At 47.6% G+C, this 25,144-nt stretch overlaps 1 protein-coding gene across 1 annotated transcript in view; it reads left to right on the top strand.

The window, feature by feature from the left end:
- The first annotated feature begins 256 nt into the window (after nucleotides 1-256).
- The window catches only part of SLIT1 (slit guidance ligand 1), a 320,078-nt gene continuing 295,190 nt past the window's right edge, over nucleotides 257-25,144 (top strand). The window contains exon 1 of the mRNA XM_038744026.1: nucleotides 257-444. Within this exon, the coding sequence (XP_038599954.1) occupies nucleotides 257-444 (188 nt within the window). The remainder of the gene's footprint in view (nucleotides 445-25,144) is intronic.

The raw sequence follows: 25,144 nt of genomic DNA, 5'->3' as shown, positions 1-25,144 counted from the left end.
CCGAGCTGCGGTCCCGGGGGAAACCTGCGAAGGGTCCGGGGGTGTTGGCCTCCAGGCCCCCGGGGGTTTTTCCGCCCGCCCCTCGGCCCTCGCCCCCCGCCCGTCCTTGCCCGGGGCTGTCGCTCGCCCAGCCGGCGGGGGCTGGGATGGTGGCAGGAGCGCGGGGCCCGGAGCAGCGCTCAGCGGGGGTCCCCCCGCCACGGGCCCCACCAGCCCGGGCCCCACCAGCCCGGGGGGCACCAGCCCGGGGGGCACCATGGGCGTGAAGCGGCCGTTCGGGGGGCTCCGGGCCTGCCTGTGGCTGGTGGCGGCCTGGCACGCCGCCTTCCCCCCGGAGGCCCGAGGCTGCCCGGCGCTCTGCACCTGCACGGGGGCCAGCGTGGACTGCCACGGCACCGGCCTCACAGCCGTCCCCAAAAACATCCCCCGAGCCACCGAGAGGCTGTAAGTAGGGGCCCCTTCTTCGCCCTCTCCCTGCAGAGCCCACCAGAATTCAGAACCCCCTTCGCAACCTGGGCGAGGGGGATCTCTTGGACCAGGAACGCGGGCCCCTTGGACTTCTAGGAGCTGGGTCCAAAATGCCCTTTTGGGGGTCGCGATCCCCCCATCTCCATCCCCTCCGTGAACCCCTCCCACGTCCCTGTGGACTGCTCTCTTTAATCCGCAAAACACGTTCTGCCTTTAAGGTGCCTGCTGATTCTGTCGATTCAGCCCTGCCAACATCCCTGGCAAGGGTGAGGAGCCCCTAAGAAGGGTTGCCCGCACCTCTTTGCTAGAGAATCTCCCCCTTTTTGGGGGGCTGGGGGACCCTGGAAGCTGGAACCCGGAATCTGGCCGAGGTTTTTAATCCCTCTCTTCCCTATTGTTTTCCCTGGTGCTGCCTTATCTCCCTGGCAGGGGACACATGGTGGTTTCCCCTGATCCCTCCTCTGCCCTCTAAACCCAGATAGGGAATGGGCTCTTCCACAGTGACCCGTAGCCAGATTTGGAGGTGGGGGCTTGGATCCCAACTGCCCCTAGTTCAGGAATGGGGGAGGCTGGCAAAATCCAAATGCAAAGACTGTGTATTTGGGGAATAACAATGGTATTTGTTAAGTGCTTCCTATGTGCCAAGCACTGTTCTCAGCGCTGGGGTAGATGCGAGGTAATCGGGTTGCCCCACCTGGGGCTCACAGTCTTCATCTCCATTTTAAAGATAACAATAATGATGGCATTTCTTAAGTGCTTACTATGTGCAAAGCGCTGTTCTAAGCCCTGAGGTGGTTCCAAGGTGTCCCACGGGGGGCTCACAGTCTTAATCCCCATTTTCCAGATGAGGTAACTGTGGCACAGAGAAGTTAAATGACTTGCCCAAAGTCACACAGCTGAAAATTGGTGGAGCCGGGATCTGAACCCATGACCTCTCACTCCAAAGCCCATGCTCTTTCCACTGAGCCACACTGCTTCTCACAGATGAGGGAACTGAGGCACAGAGAAGTTAAGCGGCTTGCCCAAGGGCACACAGCAGACAAGTGGTGAAACCGGAATTAGAACCCACATTCTCTGACTCCCAAATTTGTGCTCTTCCCACTAAGCCACGCAGAATGACTTCGTGGAGCGAACACAGGTTTGGGAGTCAGAAGGACCTGGATTCTAATCCGGGCTCCGCCACTTTTTTGTTGCATGACCCTGAGCAAGTCACTTAACTTCTCTGTGCCTCCGTAAATGGGGATTAAGACTGTGAGCCCTGTGCAGGACATGGACTGTGTCCAACCTGATTATCTTGTATTTACCCCAGGGCTTAGTATAGTACCTGGCACATAGTAAACACTTAACAAATACTATTTTTTAAAAAAACGGGGGAGGGCTGTGACAAGCGTTTTTTTTTTGGTGGAGCAGAGTCTTGGAAGGAGAGTCCCAAGGTTAGAGAGATTGGCCATTTTAAGTCATGAGAACATCATTTCCTTCACCTCCCTTCAGTCTTGAATTCTTAAAAAGGCCATGTACCATTCATAGCGCTGCCTGAGCCTTGTTGGGGGGAGAATGAGTGTGTGCTTAAATGTGTGCGGTGAAAGCATGTGTTTATATTCCTATACAATCTGTGTTCTATCCCTTTAGACAGTCTGTGTGTTTATGTAAATTCATTGTGTTACTCTGCATTTCTTAGTACATATCACTAAGGTGGTATGTGTTTGTAGATCTTGCACTCACAGCTCTAGCCTCCTTGGAGGGAAGATTGCATGTTGGATTTTTTAGGAAGCCACGATGATGTCTTAGCATCCCGGTGGTTTTCTCCCCCCCCCCCCCCCAGTTTCAGAGGGTGTGTATTTTGGAAAATTTTTAGCACGCTTAAATGACTCCTTGCAGATTGTATGCAGGGTGCCAAGTCTGGAAATATCTGTCTTCTTGGTCAGACTTCCCACAGGGAGATTAGCAAGTGGTGAGCAAAGAGGTTTCCCTGTCTTCCTGACAGCTGTTTTTGGTTACCTGTGTAAACTTCTTTAATTTGTAGTCTTGGCAGGTGTTATAAATTGAGGGGAGAGGGAGTTGAATGGAAGGAGGAAGAGAATGGGAGAAGAAGGTAAAAGGAGAGGTAGTCTTTCGAATCTAAGCAAAAAGCCGGAGTTCCTCAGGATTCTGGGTGGACCTTCAGTAAGTCATTCTTTATCTCCAATCTTTTCTATGGCTCCAGGACTCACAAAAGGAGTAGCTAGATGCGTGAGCCCACTCTGAAGCCCTGGATGAAATCCCCTGGTGGTCAGCTCTCCGCAAGGATTATAATGGTACTTATTAAGTCAGTGCCAAGCAAGGGTAGATCCAAGATAATTAGATTGGAATCAGGCCCCATACGGGGCTCACAGTTAAAGAGGGTGGAGAAGGGGAATTTAATCCCCATTTTACAGATGAAATTGAGGTATGGAAAGGTTAAGTGATTGGCCCAAGATCACACAGCAGGCAAGGGGCAGAGATGAAGCTACGACCTGGCTATTCTGACTTGCCCAGTCCCATGATCTGCCACTAGATTGTAAGCTTTCGGGGGCAGGAATCACCTGGACCAACTCCATTGTATTGTACCTTCCCAAGCACTTAGTACAGTGCTCTGCTCACACTCCCTCCCCGTTCATAGCTGAGAGCCCGTCACTCTCTGTATATTCAAAACCTTCCTAAAATTCAAATTTCCTCCTGACTAAGCCCTTATTTTCCCTCTCTCCTCCTTCTCTGCATCACCTAGGCACTTGGCTATGTATTCCTTAAGCACCCCAGCCCCACAGCACTTAACGTCCACATTTCCTCCTGACTAAGCCCTTATTTCCCCTCTCCTTCTTCTCTGCATTGCCTAGGCACTTGGCTTATCCCTTAAGCACTTGGCTTCTTACCCCAGCCCCACAGCACTTATGTCCACATCCTTATACTCTACTATTTCCCCCATCTGTAATTTATTTTAATGCCTCTGCCTATGAACTGTACCAACTTTATTGTATTGTACTTTCCCAAGCACTTAGTAGAGTATGCTGCATCCAGTCAGCTCTCTATAAATGTCACTGATTGATAAGAGAAGCAGCGTGACTTAGTGGAAAGAGCCCGGGCTTGGGAGTCAGGGGTCGTGGGCTCTGATCCCGGCTCTGCCACTTGTCAGCTGTGTGAGTTTGGGGAAGTCACTTCACTTCTCTGTGCCTCAGTTCCTTCATCTGTAAAATGGGGATGAAAACTGTGAGCCCCACATGGGACAACCTGATTACCTTGTATCTACCCCAGTGCTTAGAAAAGCGCTTAGCACATAATAAGCTCTTAACAAATACCACCACCACCATAAGGACCGTTTCCAGGTCCTGCCTTGCCTATTTTTCTCGCTGTATTCTAGCAATAGAGCATTTATTCTGTGGTTCTAAAACTCTGCATATCTTTTTCCTTTTCAAATTTGTAGCAGAAACCTCCCCCTTCATCCTTTTTCTCACCCCCAGGGGTCAATTTCCGTTGAATCCCCTGCAGTTACTGACCCTGTAGAGTGGAGAAGGTTGGAGTTAGTGAAGAAGGTGCCACGGAAGATGAACTTTTGCAATTGAGGAATGGAGGTGGAGACTACAAGCTCTCAAGAGCCCTGGGAATTAATCATCCTTGAGCAGGCAGGAAAGTGGTCTCTCTCTCTCTCTCTCTCTCTCTCTCTCTCTCTCTCTCTCTCTCTCTCTCTCTCTCTCTCTCTCTCTCTCTCTCTCTCTCTCTCTCATACTTTTTGCTTTGCATGAGGAAAGCTACTGTACCTGGGACTACTTTGAGAGAAGGCTCAGGGGACCGTGAGAGCAGAGGCCAGAAAGGGGAGAGGTTGTATTTCTAGTAGGAGGACTGGCCCAGACAGAGCAGCTTGGAAAGAAAAAGAGATGATGGAAATAGGAGACTCGGGAGGCCCCGGGAAAGAGTGAACCCTGGGCTTAAAATAACAGTGGTAATTTTCCACGTGTATCTTGCTAATCAATATGGGTGTCATGCACTATCAGAGATTGAGGCAGCAGCGTCTTCGAAGGCTGTGAAATCTTTATAGACTGCAGCTGTGCATCTCTCCTTTGTCCTCTGGCTAGTTTCTATGGCAGCCCGTGCGGCCAGGGAACTTTATGATTCCATGATGCTCTCCTGCCCTCCCCCTCTCCCTCGTGGGGAAGTAAAAGGGGGATTCCAGGGGAGACTTCTGGGGGAGGACGGCACTGCTGCAGCCTTGGGACAAGAATTAATAATTCTGGTACTTGTTAAGTGCTATGTGCCAAGCACTGTTCTAAGCGTTGGGGTAGATACAAGTTAATCAGGGTGGATACGGTCCCTGTCCCACATGGGGCTCACACTCTTAATCCCCATTAGAGAAGCAGCATGGCTCAGTGAAAAGAGCATGGGCTTTGGAGTCAGAGGTCATAGGTTCAAATCCCACTCCGCCAGTTGTCAGCTGTGTGACTTTGGGCAAGTCACTTCACTTCTCCGTGCCTCAGTTCCCTCATCTGTAAAATGGGGATGAAGACTGTGAGCCCCCAGTGGGACAACCTCATCACCTTGTAACCTCCCCAGCGCTTAGAACAGTGCTTTGCACATAGTAAGCACTTAATAAATGCCATCATCATCGTCATTTTACAGATGAAGTAACTGAGGCCCCAAAATGTGAAGTGACTTGTCCAAGGTCACAGAGCAGACATGTGGCAGAGCCGGAATTAGAATCCAGGGCCTTCTGACTCAGAGATCTGTGCTCTGTCAATTAAGTCACGCTGCTCAGTGGATGGAGCAGCAGGGATCCAAGCAGCTCCTCGTAATGCTTGCAGGCAGGGAACATGCCTACCAACTTTGTTGTACTCTCCCAAGGGCTTAGTACAGTGCTCTGCACACAGTAAGTGCTCAATAAATACCATTGATTGATGCTAAATAATTCACTGCCTGGAATAGATCAAATACAAGCTGGGAACAGGGGTCGGGTTAGCTTGAGTAGGGTCTCATTCCTTCATTGAATCGTATTTATTGAGCTCTTACTGTGCGTGGAGCACTGTACTAGCTCGCACTGGTCGGGGGACTGGATGGGGCTGGCTACAGCCTGCCCTCCCAGTGATAATAAATTGTAGTATTTGGTAAGCACTTACTATGTACCAGACACTGTGCTAAGCACTGGGGTGGATACAAGCAGATCGGGTTGGACACAGTCCCTGTCCCATGTGGGGCTCACGGTCTCAATCCCCATTTTAAAGATGAGGTAACTGAGGCAAGAGAAGTAAAGAGACTTGCCTAAGGCCACACAGCAGCCGAATGGTGGAGCCAGGATTAGAACCCATGACCTCCTGGCTCACGATAGCTGGGGGTAGATGGGTGGCCCCTGTATCGGCTCCCATCCTCCTCAGGGCCCTTGCCTTTCATTTTTTGGTGGCTAATTTTAGAACAATTTGGAGCCTTCATGCCCAGCAGAGGTAATGAAGAGATTGCAGCGCTCAGATGGGTGGCTCTCCCCACTGTAGTACACCCCCCTTCCCTTCAGCCTTGCAGGTGTCCCCTAGCCTGGGGCCCCACATTCATTCATTCATTGTCATATTTCATTCATTAAGCGCTTACTGTGTACAAAGCACTGTACCAAGCACTTAGGAAAGTACAATACAACAATAAACAGTGACAGTCCCTGATGATGAGCTCACATCATACTCATACTTACCCAGAAACCCTCTGGAAGGGGCTGAATGCAAGGAAAATGCTTTCTCCTCCTCCCACCCAACCTTGGTTCCTGGAAGATCTCCTTCCTTCTGCTCGGCTGGGTCAGCTCATCCATTCATTCAATCACATTTATTGAGCACTTACTGTATGCAAAGCACTGTACTAAGTGCTTAGGAGAGTACAATATAACAAAAAGCAGACACATTCCCTGTCCACAGCGAGCTTACAGTCTAGAGGACGAGCTTACATCTCGAGGGTGAGGATGAGGGGTCATTGTGAGTGGACTCTAAGCTCGCTGTGGTCAGGGATGTAGCAACCACCTCTGCTGTATTGGACTCTCTCAAGTGCACTCGGTAAGTACTCAGTAAATAGTTGATTGGAGTAGATCTGAGTCCCATTTTACCAGCCCTATTTCAGCAGCAGTAGAGAGTCACCGTAGTGATGGTCATCATCATCATCATCATCAATCGTATTTATTGAGTGCTTACTATGTGCAGAGCACTGTACTAAGCGCTTGGGAAGTACAAATTGGCAACATATAGAGACAGTCCCTACCCAACAGTGGGCTCACAGTCTAAAAGGGGGAGACAGAGAACAGAACCAAACATACTAACAAAATTAAATAGGATAGATATGTACAAGTAAAATAAATAAATAAATAGAGTAATAAATATGTACAACCATATATACATATATACAGGTGCTGTGGGGAAGGGAAGGAGGTAAGATGGGGGGGATGGAGGGGGGACGAGGGGGAGAGGAAGGAAGGGGCTCAGTCTGGCAGACCCGCTGCTCTCCGTGCCCCCTTCTCTCCCCCACCCCCTCACCCCATCATCTCTGTTTCCTTCTCCTGCAGTTAAGGCAGCCAGGAATGCACTCTGTTTCTGGTTCATTTGTTCTCTTGGGCCTGGGAGCCAGAGGACCTGGGTTCTAATCCTGACTCCACCTGCTGCATCCTGCTGCAAGTCACTTCACATCTCTGTGCCTCAGTTTCTTCAGCTACAAAATGGTGATTCCATATCTGTGATGCTTTCTACTTAGATTGCGAGTCCCATGTGGGACAGGGACCGTGTCAGGCCTGATTAACTTATATCCACCTCAGGGTGGTATTTGGCATATAGCGCTTAACAAATACCATAAAAAAAATCTGTTTCTGGGCCTCTTCTTTCTGTCACCATGGCCCTGAAGATGCAGGCGATTGGTGGCTGCCTTCTTCTTGCTCTCCAGCCCCGGGATCCCGTGCTCTTCACTCCTGTGGATCCACCTCTGCCTTCCTGAATAGAACGTTCAAGCCGCCTCAGTTCTACTGAGGTGAAAGATGCACACGCTAATTAATTTGACCTCCAAGCCACCTTCACTGTGGTTATTTTATTCCCATCATTGGGAGCCCTCTGGTGACTTGGTCTTGCAGTTATTGGCCAGTGTGCCAACTGAGCGGGCCTAATCCCTTGCCCCTAAGAAATCAGGAAATGATGGATCATTCTTGGTCGTCCCACCAGAACAAGCTGTGCCTTGGAATGTCCTTTAAGAGCTCTAGTACTTGGAAGCCAATAAGAGCAATGCTTGGCGAGAGGAGGGCCTAGTTTGGCTCTGTTAAGGGGTTTGCCCAAAGAGATGTCAGTGCCTGACATATGGGTGAAAGCCAAGGTCCTGGAGCCCAGCTGCAAGAGGTTTGGGCTCGTTGCCGGTCTTGGGCTCTGGGCCCGATGGGTGGAAGAGCGGGTGGCTGAGTTTATAGGTGGCGGCCAAATAAAATAAGTGAGGTGGTGATGGCTGTGGCCTTGTTGGTGTCCCTTCCCCCTCTCTGGGTCGCTGCAGGGAATCTCTTGTTGGGGAGATTTCAATTTTGGGAGATTTTTCAGGTGGAGGTCATGGACTATTTATTCAGTTGTGTTTATTGAGCGTGTATTGAGTGCAGAACACTGTACTAAGTGCTTGGGAGAGTACAGTATAACAATGAACAGACACATTCCTTGCCCATAATGAGTTTACAGTCTAGAGGGGGAGACCGACATTAATATAAATACATTGCAGATACAGTGCAGAGTTGGTGATGTGTGACTGTTAATAGCAAGTCAGGAAATGGGTGGGAAGAAGAGAATATTCCCTGAGAAGCAGCAGCCCAGAAATCCCTGGCCAGTTGGGGATTGAGCCAGGAAAAGTGGTTGGGAAGGACCAGAGAAGCCATATACAGACGATCGCTCTCCCCATATTCAAAGCCTTATTCATTCATTAAATCGTATTTATTGAGAGTTTACTGTGTGCAGAGCACTGTACTAAGCACTTGGGAAGTACAAGTCGGCAACATATAGAGATGGTCCCTACCCAACAACGGGCTCACAGTCTAGAAGGGAGAGACAGACAACAAAACAAAACATGTAGACAGGTGTCAAGTCATCAGAACAAATAGAATTAAAGCTAAATCCACATCATTAACAAAATAAATAGAATAGTAATAATAGTAATAATGGCATTTACTAAGTGCTTACTATGTACAAAGCACTGTTCTAAGTGCTGGGGAGGTTACATGATGATCAGGTTGTCTCATGGGGGGCCCAGTCTTCATCTCCATTTTACAGGTGAGGGAACTGAGGCCCAGAGAAGTGAAGTGACTCGCCCAAAGTCACACAGCTGACAAGTGGCTGAGGTGGGATTAGAACCCAGGACCTCTGACTCCCAAGCCCGGGCTCTTTCCACTGAGCCACGCTGCTTCTCTAATAGTAGATTATGTACAAGTAAAATAAATAGAGTAATAAATCTGTACAAACATATATACAGGTGCTGTAGGGAGGGGAAGGAGATAGGGCAGGAGGGATGGGGAGGAGGAGAGGAAAAAGGGGGCTCAGTCTGGGAAGGCCTCTTGGAGGAGGTGAGCTCTCAGTAGGGCTTTGAAGGAAGGAAGAGAGCTAGCTTGGCGGATGTGTGGAGGAAGGGCATTCCATGCCAGGGGGAGGACGTGGGCCGGGGGTCGACGGTGGGACAGGCAAGAACGAAGTACAGTGAGGAGGTTAGCGGCAGCAGAGGAGCGGAGGGTGTGGGCTGGGCTGGAGAAGGAGAGAAGGGAGGTGAGGTATCCAAGCCGTCACCAACACCTGCCGGTCTCAGCTCCACAACATTGCCAAGATCCACCCTTTCCTCTCCATCCAAACCGCTACCCTGCTCGTTCAAGCTCGCATCCTGTCCCGTCTGGACTACTGCATCAGCCTTCTCTCTGATCTCCCATCCTCGTGTCTCTCCCCACTTCAATCCATACTTCATGCTGCTGCCCGGATTGTCTTTGTCCAGAAACGCTCTGGGCATGTAACTCCCCTCCTCAAAAATCTCCAATGGCTACCAATCAATCTGCACATCAGGCAAAAACTCCTCACCCTCGGCTTCAGGGCAGTACATCACCTCACCCCCTCCTACCTCTCCTACCTTCTCTCCTTCTCCAGACCAGCCTGCACCCTCCGCTCCTCTGCCGCTAATCTCCTCACAGTGCCTCGTTCTCTCCTGTCCCACAGTCGGCCCTCGGCCCACGTCCTACCCCTGGCCTGGAATGCCCTCCCTCTGCCCATCTGCCAAGCTAGCTCTCTTCCTCCCTTCAAGGCCCTACTGAGAGCTCACCTCCTCCAGGAGGCCTTCCCAGACTGAGTCCCCTCCTTCCTCTCCCCCTCCTCCCGCTCTCCATCCCCCCTGCCTTACCTCCTTCCCTTCCCCACAGCACCTGTATATATGTATTTATGATTGTACATAGTTATTACTCTATTGATTTGTTTTACTTGTACATATTAATTCTATTTATTTTATTCTGTTAATGTGTTTAGGTTTGTTCTCTGTCTCCCCCTTCTAGACTGTGAGTCCACTGTTGGGTAGGGACCGTCTCTATATGTTGCCAACTTGTACTTCCCAAGCGCTTAGTACAGTGCTCTGCACACAGTAAGCACTCAATAAATACGATTGAATGAATGAATGAGGTAGGAGGGGTTGAGTGATGGAGAGCCTTGAAGCCGAGAGTGAGGAGTTTTTGCTTGATGCATAGGTTGACAGGGAGCTGCTGGAGATTTTTGAGGAATTAAAAGCATATCTCTTCCAAGAGGCCTTCCCTGACTAGGCCTTCATTTCCTCTTCTCCCACTCCCTTCTACACCACCCTTGCGCTTGGATTTGCACCCTTTATTCACCTCTCTCCCAGCCCCACAGCACTGATGTGCATATCCCTACGTTTTTATTTATATTAATGCCTGTCTCTCCCTCTAGACTGTAAGCTGGTTGTGGCGAGGAACATACCCATCAACTCTATTCAATTGTATTGTTTCAAGCACTTAGTAGGAATTGTTCAATAAATATGACTGATACTCGGGCAGGAGAAAAATGGGGATTGAGTTAGGGGCAGCATATTTATTCTGACCACCAATCATCAATGACTTTGCAGATAAGTGTTTTAGAGAGGGGGAAATAGATGTATAAATCAGGACTTCCCCAAACCCACAGGGTTCTGACTCCTGGCATTATCTGCTTCCTGCCAAAGCACAGGGAAGCAGCGTGGCCTAGTGGATAGAGCATGGCTTTGGAAGTCAGAAGGACCTGGGTTCTAATCCCGGTTCTGCCACTTGTCTGCTGGGTGACCTTGGGCAAGTCACTTCACCTCTCTGGGCCTCAATTACCTCATCTGTAAAATGGGGATTAAGACTGTGAGCCCCATGTGGGACAGGGACTGCGTCCAACCTGATTAGCTTGTATTGTCCCCAATGCTTGACACATAGTAAGTGCTTAACAGGTGGCATTATTATTATTAATACTTTTATTATTGTTATTGCCTCAAATGGAAAGATATTCAGTTCAGCCAGGGTGGATATTTTCACTGTCAACAATTAATCAGTGGTATTTGTTGAGTGCTTAGTCTGTTCTACCTTCACAGCATTGCCAAAATCCTCCCTTTCTTCTCCATCCAAACTGCTTTCACTCTGACCCGAGCAAGCACTTATCCTCCCCCTGACTGTCCCATCACTGTAGACAGCACCACCAACCTCCCTGTCTCACGAAGCCTGTAACCTTGGCGTTATCCTTGGCTCATCTCTGTCATTCAGCTTACATATTAAATCTGTCACCAGATCCTGTCGGTTCCATCTTCACAGCATTGTTAATATCTGCCCCTGCCTGTTCATCCAAACAGGTACTATGTTGGTTCAAGCACTTATCCCATTCTGCCTTGACTATTGCATCAGCCTCCTCACTGACCTCCCTGCCTCCTTAGCCTCTGGTTACTCCAGTCCGTAATTCACTCCACTGTTCAGATCATTTTTCTAAAAAAAAATTGCCCAGTTCATATCTCCCCACTCCTCGATAACAGTGGTGATATTTGTTAAGCGCTTAATATTTGCCAGGCACTGTACTAAGCTCTGGGGTAGATCATCATCATCAATCGTATTTATTGAGTGCTTACTGCGTGCTGAGCACTGTACCTAGCGCTTGGGAAGTACAAGTCGGCAACCTATAGATACAAGCAAATCCAAGTTGGGCAGGTTGCCCATCCACTTCCTCATTAAACAGAAAGTCCTAAAGCATTCATTCAGCTTGCCCCCACCTACCTTGTCTTGTCTTATGCTGTTGAGTCGTCTCTGACCCATAATAATAATAATTATAATATTTGTTAAGCACTTACTATGTGCCAAGCACTGTTCTAAGCACTGGGGTAGATATGAATCAGGTTGTCCCATGTGGGGCTTACAGTCTTAATCCTCATTTTACAGATGAGAGAGCTGAGGCCCAGAGAAGTTAAGTTAAGGGGGAAGCAGCGTGGCTCAGTGGAAAGAGCACGGGCTTGGGAGTCAGTGGTCATGGGTTCAAATCCCGGCTCTTCCAATAGTCAGCTGTGTGACTTTGGGCAAGTCACTTCACTTCTCTGTGCCTCAGTTACCTCATCTGTAAAATGGGGATGAAGACTGTGAGCCCCGCGTGGGACAACCTGATCACCTTAGAGAAGCAGCATGGCTCAGTGGAAAGAGCCCGGGCTTTGGAGTCAGAGGTCATGGGTTCGAATCCCGGCTCCACCACATGTTTGCTGTGTGACCTTGGGCGAGTCACTTAACTTCTCTGAGCCTCAGTTCCCTCGTCTGTGAAATGGGGATTAAGACTGTGAGCCCCAAGTGGGACAACTTGATCACCTTGTATCCCCCCCCCCCAGCATTTAGAACAGTGCTCTGCACATAGTAAGCACTTAACAAATGCCATCATTATTATTATTAAGTGGATTGCCCAAAGTCCCAAGCACGCAAGTGGTGGAGGGGGGATTAGAACCCACATCCTCTGACTCCCAAGCCAGTGCTCTTTCCACTAAGCCACACTGCTTGACACGTGTCTCCCAGAATGCCCTACCTCCGTCTGCAATCCTTCTGGTAGTTTATCCGTAGAGGTTTCTTGGTAAAACTCCAGAAGTGTTTTACCATTGCCCTCTTCCATACGGTAAACTTGAGTCTCTGCCCTTGACTCTCTTCTGTGCCGCTGCTGCCCAGCACGGGTGAGTTTTGACTTGTAGCAGATTGCCTTCCACTCGCTAGTCACTGCCCAAGCTAGGAATGGAATGGGTAGGCCTCTGCTTGACTCTCCCTCCCATAGCTTAGTCCAATGCTCTGCACACAGTAAGCGCTCAATAAATACGATTGAATGAATGAATAACGCAAACTGATAGACTCCTGGAAACTCTCCAGGTGCCATCCTGAGAGGGGCCACCTACCTTACCTCACTGATTTCCTATTACGACCCAGCCCGCACACTTTACTCCTCTAGTGCCAACTTACTCACTGTACCACTATCTTGTCTATCTTGCTGCTGATCCCTTGCCCACGTTCTAGCCTGGAACTTCCTACCCCGTCATATCCGAAAAACCACCACTCTCTCCATTTTTCCCCATAAAAACAACATGGTGTGCTGGATAGACCACTGGCCTGAGAGTCAGAAGTCATAGGTTCTAATTCTGGCTCTGCCACTTGTCTGCTGTGTGACCTTAGGCAAGTCACTTCACTTCTCTGGGCCTCAGTAACCTCATCTGTAAAATAATAAGGATTGAGACTGTGAGCCTTATTAGGGGGCAGGGACTGTGTCCAACCTGATTTGCTTTGATTTACAGTGCCTGGCACATAGTAAGTGCTTAACAAATACCATAATAATAATAATTATTATTATTATCTTAAGCCTTTTTAAAATCACATCTCTTCCAGATGCCTTCTCTGGTTTAACCCTCCTTTCACCTACTGCCTCCACCTGCCTATGCATTTTTTTATGGGATTTATTAAGCACTTACTATGTGCAAAGCAATGTTCTAAGCGCTGATCTTTATTCACTAAGCTCTTGACATGTGCCCAACCTTCAGCCCCACAGCACTTATATACGTATCCATAATTTATTTATTTTAATTAATTAATTCATTCATTCAATTGTATTTATTGAGCGCTTACTGTGTGCAGAGCACTGTACTAAGCACTTGGAAAGTACAATTCGGCAACAGATAGAGACAATCCCTACCCAAAAATGGGCTCACAATCTAGGGTGATGGGAAAGTCAGGGGGATGTCTGTCTCCACTTTGGATTTTAAGCTCCAGGTGTCAGGGAATGTGTCTACCAACTCTGTTGTTTTGTACTCTCCCAAACACTCAGTACTGTTCTCCCCTTCTAAGCTCATTAAGGGCAGGAAATGTTTATGCTAATTCTCCTGTACTCTCCTGAGTGCTTAGAAGAGTGCTTTGCATATAGTAAGCACTCAATAAATACCATTGACTGATTGCTCTGCACACAGCACATGCTCAATAAATACCAATGATTGATGGATTGGCAGAGTACAAAAGAATAAGTAAATACGACCCCTGTCTTAAAAGATCTTACAATCCAGGAGATTATTGTCGTCATAATTCATTCATTCATTCAATCGTATTTATTGAGTGCTTATTGTGTGCAGAGCACTATCCTAAGCGCTTATCGTCAGTGACATTTATTAAACCCCTACTAGGTGCACAGCCCCCTCTCAGGGTCACATCTGGAGAGTATCCAGTACCCTACCAGTCTGGGCTACGGAAGGGAGAGTCAAGAAGAAGCCTACCCATTCCATTCCTAGCTTAGACAGTGACTAGCGAGTGGAAGGCAATCTGCAAGTCAAAACTCACTCATGCTGGGCAGCAGCGCCATGGGAGAGAGTTGAGGGTGAAGACTTGAGTTTACTGCGCAGAAGGTGGCAATGGTAAATGACTTCCGTATTTTTACCAAGAAAACTCTATGGAGAAGAAGCGTGGCTCAGTGGAAAGAGCCCGGGCTTTGGAGTCAGAGGTCAGGGGTTCAATCAATCAATCGTATTTATTGAGCGCTTACTATGTGCAGAGCACTGTAAGCGTTCAGATCCCAGCCCCGCCACTTGTCAGCTGTGTGACTTTGGGCAAATCACTTAACCTCTCTGGGCCTCAGTTCCCTCATCTGTAAAATGGGGATTAAGACTGTGAGCCCCCCGTGGGACAACCTGATCACCTTGTAACCTCCTCAGCGCTTAGAACAGTGCTTTGCACATAGTAAGCGCTTAGTAAATGCCATCATTATTATTATTACATACTGCCAGAACGATTGCGGATGGAGAGCGAGGCGTTCTGGGAGAGATGTGTCTGTGGCGTCTCTATGGGTCAGAAACGAGTTGATGGCATAAGACAAGACAAAGGTGCACAGCACTGCACTAAAGGCTTTGGAGTGCTCGCTGTGGACAGGGAATGTGTCTGCTTATTCTTGTAGTGTACTCTCCCAAGTGCTTAGTACAGTGCTCTGCACACAGAAAGCGCTCGATAAATACGGCTGACTGAGAGTGCAACAGAAGGTAGACTCACAATCACTGCCCTCTAGGAGTTTATTACCTAATGGGTGTAGGGACAGACAAAAGTGATTTGCAAATAGTGGGAGCATATATACATACACCTGTATATATGTATATATGTTTGTACATATTTATTACTCTATTTATTCTACTTGTACATATCTATTCTATTTATTTTATTTTGTTAGTATGTTTGGTTTTGTTCTCTGTCTCCCCCTTTTAGACTGTGAGCCCACTGTTGGGTAGGGACTGTCTCTATATGTTGCCAATTTGTACTTCCCAAGCACTTAGTACAGTGCTCTGCACATAGTAAGCACTCAATAAATACGATTGATGATGATGATGATGGGAGCAAGAAGAAGAATTTAGTAGACAGTAGACTAGATGCATCAGGATGCCTTTATGAGAAGCAGCACGGCCTAGTGGAAAGAGCAAGGGTTCCAATCCTGGCTCCGCCACTTGTCTTCTGTGTGACCTTGAGCAAGTCACTTCACTTCTCTGTGCCTCAGTTCCCTCATCTATAAAATGGGGATTAAGACTGTGAGCCCCACAGGGGACATGTACTGTGTCCAACCTGATTAGCTTGTATCTAACCTAGTGCTTAATACAGTGCCTGGCACATAGTAAGTGCTTAATACATTCCACACACAAAAAAGAATGAAGTAATTGAACAAATAAATAGGCCTAGGTATCTAAGTGGTGAGAATTGGAAACAAGTGGAGAAGTGCCTTGCTGAGGGTGGAATGACATGACGGGGCAGGAAGGCTTCCTAGAGGAGGGGGGAATTTAGGGGAGGCTTTGAGGACCTGGTGGATTTTCGTGGGGAAAGGGTTCCACAGGGATCATGGGGGAAGAGTTAATAAGCGGAGAGGCCTAGTGGAAAGAGCACAGGCCTGGAAGTTAGAAGGACAAGGGTTCTAATCCCAGCTCCACCACTTTTCTGCTGTGTGACCTTGAGCAAGTCACTTTACTTCTCTGTGCCTCACTTACCTCATCTGTAAAACGAGGCATTAAGACTGTGAGCCCAATGTGGAACTTGGACTGTGTCCAACCTGATTAGCTTGTAAATACCCGAGTGCTCAGTACATTGCCTGGCATTTAGGAACTGCTTTAATCTTCTTCTAATGCCATCCAGTCCTTTCTGAACCACAACAACTCCATGGACACACCCTCTTCGGAATGGCCCATCTCCTGTCACAAAGTCATTTCATTCTGGTGTGTATATCCATAGGGTTTTCTTGGTAAAGATACAGGAGTGTTTTACCATTGCCTTCTTCCACGCAGTGAAAAGTTGAGTCTCTGCCATCGTCTTTGATCAATGTTTTGATCACTTGATCATCTGCCTTTGACTCTTGCCCATGCTGCTGCTGTCCATCACAGGTGATTCAACTTTGTTGGTTCAGCTTAGACCTTTCTGTTATGGGTGGCCCTTTATGGCATGGCTCTAAACTTCATCAGAATACACCAACTCCCCTGCCACGATAAGGCATCGATTAATAACAAATACCATTTTTTAAAAAAGGAATAAGGTACAGTTAAGTGAGCTGGGAAGGAGCCTTTTGGATTGAACAGGATGGTGGAATTAGGGAATGTTCTTTTTTTTTTATAATGGCATTTATTAAGAGCTTACTATGTGCAAAGCACTGTTCTAAGCGTTGACCTTGTGTGTGTAGCAGAGTGCTCTACTGGATAGAGTACTGGCCTGGGAGTTAGAGGACCTGGGTTCTAATCGTAGCTCTGCCACTTGTCTGCTGTGTGACCTTGGGCAAGTCACTTAACTTTTCCATGTCTCCGTTTCCTCACTTGTAAAATGGGGATTCAATACCTGTTCTCCTTCCTATTTAGACTCTGAGCCTCATATGGGACAGGGACTGTGTCCAACGTGATTAACTTGTATTTACCCCAGAGCTTAGAACAGTGTTTGACACAGAGTAAGCAATTAACAAATACCATAGTAATCAATCAATCAATCATATGTATTGAGCGCTTACTGTGTGCAGAGCACTGTACTAAGCGCTTGGGAAGTACAAGTTGGCAACATACAGAGACAGTCCCTACCCAACAGTGGGCTCACAGTCTAGAAGAATAGTCATAATTAGTATTATCATACAGGGCGACGCAGTGTAGAAAGAAACAGTTGTGCATGGTGATAGGAGATGTGTTAAAATGAGAGTTTTCTCGAATATAGGGTTTGGCAAAAATGCAACCCGTATATTGTAGGAGAACAAGGTGGATGTTCCTTAAGTTGGAATCTTCTAAACCGGAGAGTTCCGAGATTCCCTGCAGGGACTGAGCAAGGGGAAGAGGGAGAGGCCAGCGATGGCAGAAGCAGCTTGCTTTTGGCTTGATATCAGTCCCTGGGGTCCTAAATTCAGCTTGTATTTTTGGAGTGCTCCTAGGAACCAGAAATGCTTTCCGGGAGATCAAGGAGGCTGTGATTCTGTCTTCGAATCTGCCTCTAGACTGTAAGCTCGTTGTGGGCAGGGAACATTTCTACCAACTCTGTAGCAGTATGGCCTGGTGGATGGAGCATGGCCCTGGAAGTCAGAAGGTCATGGGTTCTAATCCCAGCTCTGCCACTTGTCTGCTGTGTGACCTTGGCAAAGTCATTTCACTTCTCTGGGCCTCAGTTACTCTTCTGTAAAATGGGGATTGAGACTGTGAGCCCCAAGAGGGACAGGGACTGTGTCCATCCCAATTCGCTTGTATCCACCCCTGCACTTAGTACAGTGCTTGGCACATAATAAGCACTTAACAGATACCGTTGTTATTATTTTATTAAGTGCTCGATAAATATAATTGATTAATTGATTGGTTGGAGAGACAGCTATCCTCTCGGGTGTTCATCTGTCCTGCCACCTTCTGCCTGCTGGTAGTTAATAATTAATAATAATTGTATTTATTCATTCATTCATTCCTTGTCATTTATTGAGCGCTTACTGTGTGCAGAGCACTGTACTAAGCACTTGGGAAGTACAAGTTGGCAACATATAGAGACGTGCCAACCCAACAGTGGGCTCACAGTCTAGAAGGGGGAGACAGGCAACAAAACAAAACATGTAGACAGGTTGTTCTGCACTTAGTATTTACTAAGAGCTTACTGTGTACAGAGCTCCTTACTGAGCTCTTGGGAGAGTATAATACAACAGAGTTGATAGGTTTCTTGCCCACAATGAACTATGTGCTAAGTACTTTACTAAGCTCTGAGGAAGATACCAGCTAATCTAGTTTGTCACAGTCCCTGTCCCACATAGGGCTCACAGTCTCAGTCCTATTTTACATATGACTAATAGTAATAATAATAAGGATTGCGGCATGTAAGTGCTTACTGTGTACCAGGCACTATACTAAGCGCTGGGGTGGATACAAGCAAATCAGAAGGAACTGAAGTTTAGAGAAGTGAAGTGACTTGCCCAGGGTTACACAGCAGGCAAGTGGTAGAATTAGAACCCAGGATCTCTGACTCATAGGCCTTTGCTGTTTCCAGAAAACCACACTGTTTCCACCAAGGCACTGAACCATGCTTGTCAGGAAGGCTGAGTCTGTAGGAAGGAGAGTTTATCTTTCTTGCAACTCGCCAGAGACACTAAGTACCTACCTCCAGAGAGATCCTACAGCCCAGAGACCTGGCCATGTGGAGGTTTTCTGTTTTTTAATGGTCAGTCAATCTTATTTATTGAGCGCTTACTGTGTGCACAATACTATACCAAACACGTATACAACAGTATAACAGATGCATTCCCTGTCCACAGTGAGCTTACAGTCTACACTTGCTATGTACCACTGTACTACTTGCTGGGGTATTTTTTTTTTGATGGTATTTTTGTTAAGCGCTTACTATGTGCAAAGCACTATTCTAAGCGCTGGGGTAGATACAAGGTGATCAGGTTGTCCACTGTGGGGCTTACAGTCTTAATCCTCATTTTACAGATGAGGTAACTGAGGCACAGAGAAGCTAAGTGACTTGCCCAAAGTCACACAGCTGACAAGTGGCAGAGTGGGGATTAGAACCCATGACCTCTGACTTCCAAGCCTGGGCTCTTGGCACTCAGCCAAGCTAATCAGGTTGGGCACAGTCAGTGTCCCGTAAGGGGCTCGCAGTCTTCATCCCCATTTTTCAGATGAGGTAATTGAGGCCCAGAGAAGTGAAGTGGCTTGCCCAAGGTGACACAGCAGACAAGTAGTGGAGGTGGGATTAGAACCCAGTTCCTTCTGACTCCCAAGCCCAGGTCTGGCACTCCAGCCATATCAGTCACGCTGCTCGGGTCTGTGCTTGCCAGGAGCACGTTAGCCTAGAGGAGAGAGTACAGATCTTTGCCACTGGCCTCCTGGGTGACCTTGGGCAAGTTACCTAACATCTCTGGGCCTCAGTTTCCTCCTCTGTTAAATGGGGGCAAAATAGATTGGGATCCTGGGTGGGGTCAGGGAATGCGTCTGCCCTGATCACCTTGAATCCAGGACAGTGTTCAGTGTCTAGTAAGTGCTTAATCAATGCCATATATTAGATTATTGTTCTGATGAGGGCCCTTTCCCATCTCTTCCCCACTGCTGCCCAGGGGGGTCTGCAAGAAATAGGTCCCAGGCCTGTGAAGAATCATGTGATTTTTCTGGAGGTCAAGGAAGTTTAGCAGGTTTGGGTCTCTCAGTGGAGGAGGCCTGATGGACCAGAGGAAAGTCTCTTTCTCCTTGGGGGACTTGGTCCTGTCCTCCCCCTCCAACTTTACACCCACTCAGGGTGAGACGGGGAAAGCCCTTCAAAGCCCTACTTCCCTTCAAAGCCCTACTGAGAGCTCCCCTCCTCCAGGAGGCCTTCCCAGACTGAGCCCCCTCCTTCCTCTCCCCCTCCTCCTCCTCCCCATCCCCTCCGCCTTACCTCCTTTCCCTCCCCACAGCACCTGTATATATGTATGTATTGTTTGTACGTATTTATTACTCTATTTTATTTGTACATATTTATTTTATTTATTTTATTTTGTTAATATGTTTTCTGTCTCCCCCTTCTAGACTGTGAGCCCACTGTTGGGTAGGGACTGTCTCTATATGTTGCCAACTTGTATTTCCCAAGCGCTTAGTACAGTGCTCTGCACACAGTAAGCGCTCAAATACGAATGAATGAATGAATGAAATGGCTCTGATCCCAATGGGCTTTGGTCAACTCTCCAGGAAGGGATCTGTCTCAGGAAGTCCAGGCCAAAGACACCATGGTGGCCAGGGCTTCGTGGCGATCAGCAGCTGCAGAGGGCACCCTGAGAGATGAATAGAAGCAGCAGAGCTTAGTGGCAAAAGCACAGGTCTGGGAATCAGAAGGACCTGGGTTCTAATCCTGACTCCGCCACTTGCCTGCTGTGACCTTGGGCAAGTCATTTCACTTCCCTGTGCCTCAGTTACCTCATCTGTGAAATGCGGATTAAGACTCTGAGTCCCATGTGTGACATGGACTGTGTCCAAACTGATTAGCTTGTATCTATCTTCAGTGCTTAGTATAATTCATTCATTCAGTCGTATTTATTGAGTGCTTACTGTGTGCAGAGCACTGTACCAAGCGCTTGGGAAGTACAAGTTGGCAACATATAGAGACAGTCCCTACCCAACAATGGGCTCACAGTCTAGAAGGGGGAGACAAACAACAAAACGAAACATGTAGACAGGTGTCAAAATAATCAGAACAAATATAATTAAAGCTATATGCACATCATTAACAAAACAGAATAGTAAATGTGTACAAGTAAAATAAATAGAGTAATAAATCTGTACAAATATATATACAAGTGCTGTGGGGAGAGGACGGAGGTACCTGGTGCATAGTAAGTGCTTAAAAAATACCATAAAAAATAGGGTGGAAAGATGAGATTAAGGAAGGCTTTCTGGAGATGATGTGATCTCAGAAGATCTTGGAAGATGGAAGAACAGTGGTCTGTCAGATCTAAATGGGGAGGGAGCTTCAGGCAGAAGGGACGATATTAGCAACAGGTTGGTGGTGGGAGAAGAGAATGAGGCGGAGAGTGGGTTATCTTGAGAGGAATGAATAATGAGCTGGGATGTGGTGGGAGAAGAGAATGTATAAATAAGAGGGAGAGAGACAGGCATCCTTGGCATAGAGGGTCAGAGAGCCACAGGGCAAGGAAGGGAATACAAGAGACCTTTTTTTAAAAACGAAATTCTGAAGTGCTATGTGCCAGACAAAGTTCTAAGCCCTGGGGTAGATTCAAGTTAGTCAGGTTGGACAGTCCGTGTCCCACGTGGGACTCGCAGTCTTCATCCCCATTTTGCAGATGAGGTAACTGATGCACAAGAAGTGAAGTGACTTGCCCGAGGTCACAAAGGAGACAAGTGGTGGAGGTGGGATTAGTACCCAGGTCCTTCTGACACCCAGTCCCAAGCGCTCTATCCACTAGGTCTCGCTGCTTCTCCCCTACACTCTTCTGGTACTAGATTCCCCTCTTCCTTTCATCCCCAATGGGTGACCTTTATGCTCTGAGCTTCCCAAACTCCTGGTAAATTTCCATCACAGAGCAGGAAGCTTTCCAGGCTAGCAGGGGTGGACCGGCCAGTATCCTGCCTGGGGATGGGCCTCGGAATCATAATAATAATCGTGGTATTTTTTAAGCGCTTATTAAGTGCCAAGCACTGTACTAAGCACTGGGGTGGATTCAAGCAAATCAGGTTGGCCACAGTCCCTGTCCCACGTGGGACTCACAGTTTCAATCTCCATTTTATAGGTGAGTTAACTGCGGCCCAGAGAAGTGAAGTGACTTGCTCAGGGTCATCCAGCAGCCAAATGGTGGAGCTGGGATTAGAACCCATGACCTTCTGACTCCCAAGCTCGTGCTCTGTCTGCTATGGTCTACTTGGAAGACCTTCCCTTATCCTGGAGGGGAGCTTATTGATTTCGGATCGGGCTCGGGGGTCCGGGGAGAGGCGGAGTTGAAGGGAGAGCACGGGATCGGCTGATGTTATTATTCTGATCAGACGGGATATTTGCCAAGCAGCCGCCTCCAGCTCGGCGCAGGCATTAGCAGCACGACGGGATGCCGGCTTAATGGGATTTTCTTCTCAAACGCTGTAATTATTTCCTTACAAATACTTATTACCCGGAGCAGATGCCCAGCAGCCCTGGTTAAGAGCCGAGGTCTCGGGGCTGTGCTGGGGACTACTCCTGATGGGAAACAGCGTGGTTTAGTGGATAGAGCACGGGCCTGGAGGTCAGAACCACCTGGGGTCTAATTCCGACTCTGCCACTTGTCTGCTGTGTGACTTGGGACAAGTCACTTCACTTCCCTGGGCCTCAGTTCCCTCATCTGGAAAATGAGGATTAAGACTGTGAGCCCCTCGTGGGACAGGGACTGTGTCCAACCCGATTTGCTTGTATTCATCCCAGCGCTTAGTACAGTGCCAGGCACATAGTAGTTGTTTAACAAATACCACAATTATAATTGTTCTCTAAATGGACATGTGCCTGGCCTTGGCTCCTCTACTTGGGGAATGGGAAAGTTGAATCTACCTCAGTGCTTAGTACAGTTCTTTGCCCATAGTAAGAGTTTAATAATAATAGTAATGATTATGATATTTGTTAAGTGCTTACTATGTGTCAGACACTACAAATACCACTAGTATTAATTTTTCCTCTGGGTGTTCCTCACTGTATCTTGTTCTCACCTGTCCTGCCGTCGACCCCCATCCCACGTCCTCCCCCTGGCCTGGAATGCCCTCCCACCACACATCAGCTAAGCTGGCACTCTTCCTCCCTTCAAAGCCCTACTGAGTGCTCACCTCCTCCAGGAGGCCTTCCCAGACTGAGCCCCCTTTTTCCTCTCCTCCTCCCCCACCACCCTACCTCCTTCCCCTCCCCACAGCACCTGTATATATGTTTGTACAGATTTATTACTCTATTTTACTAGTACATATTTACTATTCTATTTATTTTGTTAATGATGTACATTTAGCTTTAATTTATTGTGATGACTTGACACCTGTCCACATGTTTTGTTTTGTTGTCTTTCTCCCCCTTCTAGACTGTGAGCCCGTTGTTGGGTAGGGACCATCTCTATATGTCGTCAGCTTGTAATTCCCAAATGCTTACTTAGTACAGTGCTCTGCACACAGTAAGTGCTCAATAAATGCAATTGAATGAATGAATGAATAAGCACTGGGGTAGATTCAAGCTAATCAGGTTGGATACAGTCCCTGTCCCACATGGGGTTCACAGTCTTAATCCCCATTTTACAGATGAGGTAACTGAGGCCCAGAGAAGTGATGTGACTTGCCCAGGGTCACACAGCAGACAAGTGGTGGAGCCGGGACTAGAACTCAGGTCCTACTGACTCCCAGGCTGGGCTGTATTCACTAGGCCATGCTGCTCCTCTTGTTGAGCACCGGGGACTCCTGGTTCATGGAACAGCCCATGAGCAGGGCCAGAATAATAATAATAATAATAATAATAAAATAATGATGGTATTTGTTAAGCACTTACTATGTGCCCAGCACTGTTCTAAACAATGGGGGGAAATACAAGGTAATCAGGTTGTCTCACGTGGGGCTCACAGGCTTAATCCCCATTCTACAGATGAGGTCACTGAGGCACAGAAAAGGTAAGTGACTTGCCCAAAGTCACACAGCTGACAAGTGGCAGAGCCGGGATTAGAACCCACGACCTCTGACTCCCAAGCCTGGGCTCTTGCCACTAAGCCACGCTACTTCTTACTGCAGACGCTGCAGACAGGTGATTCCTCTGCTCCAGAGTAGATGGTTATGCTATTATTAGGAAGAAGCTTCATCAGCTTTCAGTGGCACTTTTTGAGCACCTACTGAGTGTCCTGTAATAATAATAATGATGATGGCATTTGTTAAGCACTTACTATATGCCAAGCACTGTTTTAAGCACTGGGGTAGATACAAGGTCAGCAGGTTGTCGCAGGTGGGGCTCGCAGTCTTAATCCCCATTTTACAGATGAGGTAACTGAGGTACAGAGAAGTGAAGTGACTTGCCCAAAGTCACACAGCTGACAAGTGGCGGAGCCGGGCCCGGGAAAGCATAGCAGAAACAAGACACACTCCATGTCGATAGGTACTATATCTGATTTGATTGAATTGTATCTGCCCCAACACTTAGTACAGTGTTTGGACCATGGTAAACACTTAAGAAGTACCACTACTATAATAATTATGGCATTCGGTAAGCGCTTACTATGTGCCAAGCTCTGGGACAGATACAAGCTAATCAGGTCGGGCACAGTACCTGTCCCAGGGCTCACACTCTGAGGGAATTGAATCTCCATTTATAGATGAGGAAATGGAGACACAGAGAAGTGAAGTGCTTGGCCCAAGGTCACACAGCAGGTAAGATTAGAACCCAGGCCCTCTGACTCTCAAGCCTCTGTTCAGAGTTTTTTCCGGGTCTCTCAATTGTAAATTTCTGTTTTATTTAATGGAATTTGTTAAGCCCTTATTATGTATCAAACACAGTTCTAAGCACTGGGATAGATAAAAGTTAATCAGGTTGGACCCAGTCCCATATGGGGCTCATAGTTCCAAGTGGGAGGGAGAACAAGTATTGAAAAACCATTTTGGATGTGAGGAAACTGAAACACAGAAAACTTAAGTGACTTGACCAAGGTCACACAGAAGACAAGCGGCAGAGCTGGGATTAGAACCTATATCCTCCGGCTTCCAGGCCTGTGATCTTTCCACTATGCTGCTTCCTAGAAGGGCGGTGACTAGGTTTAGTGTCCTTTAGTCAGTCAATCATACTTTTTGAGCGCTTACTGTATGCAGAGCACTGTACTACAAGCTTGGGTGAGTACTATGTAGCAGTAAACAGACACCTTCCCTGCCCACAATGATCTTACAGTCTAGAAGGGGAGACAGACGTGAATATAAATAAATAAATTACAGTTATGTACATAAGTTCTGTGGGGCCAGGTGGGAGGATGAAAGGGAGCAAGTCAGGATGACGCAGAAGGGAGTGGGAGAAGAGGAAAGGAGGGGTTAGTCATGGAAGGCCTCTCGGAGGAGATGGACCTTCAATAAGGCTTTGAAGCACCTGTACATATGTATATATGTTTGTACATATTTATTACTCTATTTATTTATTTTACTTGTACATATCTATTCTATTTATTTTATTTTGTTAGTATGTTTGGTTTTGTTCTCTCTCTCCCCCTTTTAGACTGTG

This window comes from Tachyglossus aculeatus, chromosome 3, assembly GCF_015852505.1.
Source record: "Tachyglossus aculeatus isolate mTacAcu1 chromosome 3, mTacAcu1.pri, whole genome shotgun sequence".
NCBI classification, from domain to species: domain Eukaryota; kingdom Metazoa; phylum Chordata; class Mammalia; order Monotremata; family Tachyglossidae; genus Tachyglossus; species Tachyglossus aculeatus.
This window is presented reverse-complemented; position numbering and strand designations above follow the sequence as displayed.